The following is a 7,892-nucleotide window of genomic DNA, read 5'->3' as shown; positions in this document are numbered from 1 at the left end:
TTTGTAGGGACATGGATGCAGCTGGAAACCATCATTCTTAGCTAACTGTCACGAGAACAGAGAACCAAACACCGCATGTTCTCACTCATACGTGGGAACTGAACAATGACATCACTTGGACTCGGGAAGGGGAACATCACACATCGGGGCCTATCATGGGGAGGGGGGAGGGATTGCATTGGGAGTTATACCTGATATAAATGACGAATTGATGGGTGCTGATGGGTTGATGGGTGCAGCACACCAACATGGCACAAGTATACATATGTAACAAACCTGCACGTTATGCACATGTACCCTAGAACTTAAAGTATAATAAAAAATAATAATAAAAAATAAAAATAAAAAAAAAGAAAGTTGTGTAAACACCTGCAGTTACACCGACACTTTCATTCATATGATTAGAAGAGACTTATAGCTGAAGAAAATTCTCTTTTTAAAATAGTTTCTCAGCTGAGATTATACTTTTTTAGTCTGTAGCTCACAGGAAGTTCTAGTTACCAATAGCTTGTTCCATATGAGCAGATTTCTACCTAATTCTTATGCATAATGAACCCAATTTTCGTCTCTTCTAGAAAGATACTGAAAACATGTGCCATGATCTCAAAGTTACAACCATATAGCCTTATCTTTCACAATACGGTACAATCACCAACAAAGTTTAAAGTTCGTGTCTGGCATCCAAGGTGAACATTTCTATAGAAAGTAGGAAATATTTAGATGTCTGTTTGCCGTGGTGGTGGTGGTCCTAAACACTTTTTGTGACCCTAAAGATATAATAATGTTTGACACATTTGTTACCCAGTAATGTGGACTTTAGACATCCTAACCACGCTGCTGACTCTAACCCTTTACCAGACTTTCACCTAGTTCTTGAGCGTCACTGCAGGCTCCAGTGCTAGTTCCGGAGAAAATCAGAAAAGGGTGGAAACCACTGACACAGTCAGCTCTTTGGCTGTTCCTAACGCAGGTGTACAGTTTCCTATAGTGAGCAGATCAGGGCCCACAGGGACACTGCATGCTTGCCCTGGGCTGTTACTAGTTTCATGGAAATATGTACTAATTGTGTCACTGTGTTTTCTTGTCACATTGCCCCCTTTCTAGGCCGCTGTGGTACTATTTATTTAAACTATGCAACCATCTGGCCCAGGTGCCCTAGAGATTGATTAGCAGCACAAGGCCACCACAAGCACAACCGCCACCCGGCCATCCCAGCTATTTCCTCCAGCATTCTAGACATCATGGCGTCCGAGGGTGGGTCCAACCGGCTTCGCGTGTTCGGGAGATAATGCACTCTTCGCAGTGGAATCTTCTCCGGGCCGCGAGCGTTGCCCGCCCATTAGGTGGCGCCGGGTCCCTCGAGCAGGTCGCTCAACAACTCCCGCCCAGCAGCCGCCCTTACTGCGCGCGCGCAGACCCCGGCGTCTACTTCCGGTGTGGCCCAGGGCGGGTCCGCAGAACCAGCTATGTCGGCCTACGGCATGCCCATGTACAAGAGCGGGGACCTGGTGTTTGCCAAGTTAAAGGGCTATGCCCACTGGCCGGCGCGGATAGAGCACATGACCCAGCCCAACCGCTACCAGGTGTTTTTCTTCGGGACCCACGAGACGGCCTTCCTGAGTCCCAAACGCCTGTTCCCGTACAAGGAGTGCAAGGAGAAGTTCGGCAAGCCCAACAAGAGGCGCGGCTTCAGCGAGGGGCTGTGGGAGATCGAGAACAACCCCACAGTCCAGCCCGCCGACTGCCCATTAGCCTCGGAGAAGGGCGGCGGAGACGGGCCCCGGCCGGAGCCTGAGGCCGCGGAGGGCGACGCGGACAAGCCGACTCACGCTGACGGCGGCGGCGACGACCTGGGGAAGCCGCACGACGACAAGCCCGCTGAGGAGAAGGAGGAGAAGGGGCCGCTGAAGAGGAGCGCGGGGGACCCGCCGGAGGACGCCCCCAAACGACCCAAGGAGGCAGCCCCCGACCAAGAGGAGGAGAAGAAGGAGAAGGAGGAGGCAGAGGTAGAGGCGGAGGCGGAGGCAGAGGCGGTGGCGGCGGCGGCGGCGGCGGCCTTCGACGAGGAGAGTCCGCTCCTCGTGGCGGTGGAGAACGGCAGCGCCCCTAGCGAGCCCGGCCTGGCCTGCGAGCCGCCTCAGCCAGAGGAGGAGGAACTCCGGGAGGAAGAAGTTGCGGAAGAGGAGGCCTCCCAGGAGTGGCATGCCGAGGCACCGGGCGGTGGAGATCGCGACAGTCTGTAGTTACCAGCGTTTCCAGAAGAGCCCCTGCCCCATTCCTGCTGCTGCCCGGCCGTTCTTGGGGAATCTGGCCATGGCCTGCAAACTGGGACTGCCTTTTCCCCTCCCCAGCCCGTCCTCCTCCAACCTACACTCCCTTGCCCTGCCCGGCCCCTGGATGGCAGATCACCTGACTCTCACCTCTGTGTCCCCACGCCTCTGTGATCTGAGTCAGGGCCTCAGTTCCCTCCCTGGGATAAAGTGAGGCCACCATCCCCGCTTTCCTCTCCCTCTTCTCCCCGCTCAACAACCCCCCACCCACCCCCGTTGCCTGGATCCGTTTCCGACTTGGGGCTCAGGCAGGCTGTTTTCACCTCTAGACACCCCTCCCTACCCCTCCTGCTCCCCCAGGCATTATGGACCTCTGCTTAGGAATGTGGGTAGGAGCGAAAGGCCTGAAAGATGAAGAACAGGGGGCACTTTCAGGGCCTGGGAGGGTCAGTCTTCAAGCTGTGGTAATAAACGGGCAGGAGAGTGACATCTTCCTGAGCTCCCGTCCACGCCTGCCATACCGCCCAGCTTCCGACATTCAGGGAAAAGTGGGGCAGCATGTGGGGAATGCCCTCCTCCGCCCCCACAAATCCTTTTGCTGACCCAAGAGGTTCTGGGAGTTGCCGTTTTTCATGGGCTTCCAAGTTGTTTGTGAGATCTGAAAACTTGACTTTGACCAGTATCCTGGGTGGGGACCTTGAGAAATACCTGTCCCCATTTAGATCTCTGGGGCCACTGATGGGATACTCTGGGAAGATCCTTGGCTGCCGCTTTCTCTCCCCACAGCCTCAAGGCCACCCTACGGTCATATATATCACTCAGGCGTAAAGATACTTATTTTAGAAAATCTTTTTAATAAAAGGAAGTTCCAAAAAATTTTTAAGAACTACTCCTAGGTGTGCCTCCACACTGGCCCTAGCTTTCCCATTGCTATTCCATTTTTGAGATAAACTAGAAGGTTCCCTTTGTTTGAGGTTTTATGACTTGTAGTAAGGCTTTGCTGTTCCTCAGTGTCATTTTCCACTCAGGTACCATCACCTGATCCCATCAACAGGTCTAGTATGTAGCCCACTGATAAAACAGAGGAAGATGTGTCTCCTCCCACCCTCTTCCTAATGGTCTATATGCCTTTCTCTATATATTGTCTGTTTCACCCCTTCCCTTCTCCCTTGGGCTCTGATGAAAAATTGTTGACTGCAGCTTCGGAAGTTTAGATCTGAGAACCAACCGTAGAATATTTGAGTTCTAGGAAATAAAACCAGTTGATTAAAGCAAATTTTCTTGGGCCTGTTCCTTTGGTTTCTAAGTAATTGGTTCTTAAATGGAATGTTCCTCTTAATTTTTATACATCTTGTGTTAAAGCAATTATTTGTAACATACAGGGACATTTTAGAATCACCCTTGAGAAACCTTTGTTATCTTAAGGTCTCTATCCTTCACTTCATTTATAATAGTCACTACCACTGGTTTGAATGAATGGAAGCAAGTTAACTTAGAATGTTTGGATGATGACAAATTGGGACAATGCTTTGCCAAAGAATTGCTTTGTAGAAAAATAGAGTGAAAGGATTTGGTCCTTTTTTGTTTTCCTGCTTTCCCACGTAATACTACTGTTTTTTTCCAATGCCTTACTCATGAAAATAAGACAGTTGCTTTATACTCCCAGTTTGTAAAATATAGTATTGGTAGACTATTTTACATTTGCAAGTGGCTTTGTGCAGATATCTCAGGATATTTAAATATAATAATGGTTACGTATTAGGCATCCTAATTTCTGTATTCGTCAACATTGCATGCATACCTGGCTTCACTAAATACTGTAGTCCTTCTCACAGAACATGCTATGGTGTCACTAACCAGCATGGTTGGCAACTGAAGACAACCCTGTTTTCCATCCCTGTAAAGATGGTATTATTTTGCTCCAAGATAGGTAAATCAGATGATTCCTTGTTTTTCAACTACTGTTATTGCAATAATATTAATACTAGAAGTTATTAGGCACTGAGTGTCTACTCTGTGTCCTGAAGATGACTTCATTCAATCTTTGTAATAATCTGGCAGTGTAGGCATTAATACTCAAATTTTTCATTGGAAGCAGCTCTGGTTCAGAGGTTAAGTGGCCTTTTCTGCATTCCACAGAACATTCAGGATTCAAACACAGGTTTTAGTAGTCCAAAACCCGAACTCTTTCTCCTGAAGGGCACATTTAGAAAAGTACTAACGGCCGGGCGCGGTGGTTCAAGCCTGTAATCCCAGCACTTTGGGAGGCCGAGACGGGCGGATCACGAGGTCAGGAGATCAAGACCATCCTGGCTAACACGGTGAAACCCCGTCTCTAGTCTCTACTAAAAAAATACAAAAAACGAGCCGGGCGAGGTGGCGGCGCCTGTAGTCCCAGCTACTCAGGAGGCTGAGGCAGGAGAATGGCATAAACCTGGGAGGCGGAGCTTGCAGTGAGCTGAGATCCGGCCACTGAGCTCCAGCCTGGGCGACAGAGCGAGACTCCGTCTCAAAAAAAAAAAAAAAAAAAAAAAAGGAAAGAAAAGAAAAGCACTAACAATGAAATCAGAAGTCAATAAAAGCCATTTTAGTATTAATAACGTAATCATGATAGTAGCTGTTACCGAGTCTCTAAAGTGAGCCAGGCAGTACAGTATGTTTTACATGTGATGTCTTTATTAATACAACTACCTAATTAGGTAGCTACTAATACCTCGATTTTAGGACTCAGGGAGCTGGGGTTCAGAGATGTTAAACAATTTTCCCAAGGTCATACAATTAGTAAATGGCAAAGCCAAGATTCAAAAGCAGGTCTTTCTCATTCTGAATCATAGGTGCTTTGTTTCATTATATTTTATTGCTTCCCATTGAATAAAACTTTCTGCTGAATACAATGGGAGTAGTTATTCTCTCCTACTATTTTGAAACAAACATTTAGAAATCTGAAAGGCAAAAAATATATTAATAGATGTTGCTGGTGGGTGTTTAAACAATATCATTTGGGGCAGCACTTGACAATTGTTTTGTCTTTAAATGACTTGGTGAAATGATGAGGACAATCGCACATTCAATATTTTTCAAGTTGTATGTGACTATGGGAAGTTTGAATATGGATTGGTATTTTTGCCGCAGGCGGGCCTATGATTCTGATATGGCTTTTATGGAGGCACATCTTCTGAAGTGATTCAATAATGTGAAGTATAGAAAATGAAATTACTACCGTTTGTGCTCTATTTCTTTGCACTATTTCTTTCCTCTTTTTGTGCTTCTCATACTGGGGATAGACATAGTTGTTTACTAGGGCTTGATACACACATTTGCCTTCTTGGTGACGATGGTATTGAAGTGAAAGCAGTAATCCAATACTGGAAGCCCAAACCTCTCCATTATGCAGCATATCCATGTAACAAACCTATACATGGTTCCCCTGAATCTAAAATAAAAAAATCACTTCCGAGAAATTTGGCATGGATCACAATTAGCAAGCAAGAAGCTTAAATAAAAAGATAGTCCAACTAATAGTATATCTACTGAATGATACACTGAGTTACTAAATACAATTAAACCTACTAAAGGGAACTATGGAGAAAATCTATATTCTCAGCCCTGTTTTCCTGGGTATTATATCCCATTTATATGCTTTAGTGGTCAAGAGATGTTTTTGAGCTGACTGAAAAATACACGCTGTTTTTAGTATTTTCTTCAATTATTGAAAATTCCCAACAATTCCAGTGCTGTTTTTGTTTTCCTCTGAATAACGTGTGCCTCTATGACAAAATTACTGATCAATCACTAGTTACTTAACTGAACAAAGAGTGCTGCTCAACCTTTTGCTGATATTATGTTGTCAGTAGTCCAAACGTGTCCATGCGTGTTTGGAAGATCTTGTTTAAAAGTTGCATGTAAACGTACGCTTATGATATTGCCAGTGATTTGCAGACACATTTAGCATACTATTTCCTATAAGGTTTTCAAAGTATTTGATATTTCACGTAAACATCACTCCAGCAAGGGGCTGAAATGCCATTGAGGGCTGTCAATTTTTCTGTTTTCTTTTTCTTTTAGGCAGGATTGAGCTTTCAACTGCTCTGCAGATTCACATCAGAGGTGCAGACTCTTCTTTGTGGCTCATATCTACATTTTATTCTTCCTGAAAATATAGTTTGTATTCGGGGCACACAGGCATCTTCTATTCACTTCATCATCAACACTTGTCAAACAAAAAATCCCCTACTACTCATGCTACAGACTCATGCAGCTCCCTGCATTTTGAAAGAATTGCCTCCCTCTTCTGAGCCTGACTCAAGGTAAGACCCACTCCTGTGTGTTTCTGTAGAGCCCAAACTTGCACTGATCGTGTTCTAATTTCCTGTGTATTGCTTGCTCTTCCGCTAGAATGGAGGATAAAGGAAATGTGTTTCATTAATATTTACTCCCACTTCCCACACATGTCACAATAAGCACACAGTAGATACGTCCTAAATGTTTGAAGGTCTGTTGTCAAATATTCCTTATAATCATGGTGCTGGAGTAAAAGTCATGTGATGTTGAACACATTCCGATTCTCAAAGCAGAGAGGCAGGGTAAACTGGCCAGTATACTAATGGCAAGTGTGAGTTGGGGTGATTTTGTGTCCATGTCATAGCTGCCTAGATAGGTGACTTGATGACATTGACAATTCTTACAGACCCAGATAAATCTCCCTTTTAATGTCAAGGTAATACTATTTATTTTATCTAGATCTTCCCTCCATCTGGGTCACTTGTCGTAGTTTAACTTTCTACAATGCATTGGGCCCCAGGTAGACAAGGGAGCATCCTGCTTGCTTCCAGGCAGGAGCCATGTATTCACCATTCAGTCAAAAATTTACAACAGTAAAGAGTAAGTATGCCAAAAAGAACTTGAATCTGCCATTCCCTCCGCCTCTTGTCGTGTAGACACCTCATTTGCTGTAGATACTTCTCAAAATTTAATATCTTTGAAGGAAGGGGATCTGTTCACCCCATAATATGGTTTTGGCCCAAATCTTCTAAGCCAGTTATCTGTCTTGAATATAAATAATTATCTCTTCCACTGCTGGTGAAAAAACTGACTGTATTAGACCTTGAGATATCTAAAATAGAGACATTCTAAGTGATTTTCTAGAGTAATTCTGACAGCAGGTGATTTTCTCTGTGCAGTCTGATTTTACATGTAAACTTCAATTTCGCTGGAATTGTCTTGAGAATGCCAGAGGATATACAGAAAAGATCATAGCAAAAGGCTCTGATGGCCAGAGGTAGCTTGGGGCATATGTTGACCAAGGGCAGCCCAAGTCATAGAATGGCCAAGTCATTTGCATGGGGACCAAAAAAAAAAACAAATTTATTCTACTTTATTGGCCTGATGTTTGGTCATTGTCCAAGAACTGTGAGTCGTTTGGTGAGTGCCCTTTTCTTCCCTCTGTTTTTTGTTTGTTTGTTTGTTTGTTTTTTAATCAATTTGAGAAGGCTCTTCTTTCTGCTCAGAAAGCTTATGGCTCTCTTCTCTTCTTCCTCTTGATACAGAAGTACTGTGTCATGGTACTTTCCCTGAAGTACTGTATCAAAATGAGGTATCACTTTAATGTGTTCCCATAAGACC

General features: G+C 44.8%; 1 protein-coding gene across 1 annotated transcript; it reads left to right on the top strand.

Moving 5' to 3' along the window:
• The first annotated feature begins 1,335 nt into the window (after window positions 1-1,335).
• Window positions 1,336-3,546, top strand: HDGFL1 (HDGF like 1). The gene has a single exon (XM_017864137.1). It carries the CDS (start codon window positions 1,467-1,469, stop codon window positions 2,241-2,243), a length of 777 nt encoding a protein of 258 aa, XP_017719626.1. The 5' UTR covers window positions 1,336-1,466; the 3' UTR covers window positions 2,244-3,546.
• The last annotated feature ends 4,346 nt before the right edge of the window (window positions 3,547-7,892 follow it).

This window comes from Rhinopithecus bieti, unplaced genomic scaffold (genome assembly GCF_001698545.2).
Source record: "Rhinopithecus bieti isolate Rb0 unplaced genomic scaffold, ASM169854v2 scaffold_74639, whole genome shotgun sequence".
NCBI lineage: Eukaryota > Metazoa > Chordata > Mammalia > Primates > Cercopithecidae > Rhinopithecus > Rhinopithecus bieti.
This window is presented reverse-complemented; position numbering and strand designations above follow the sequence as displayed.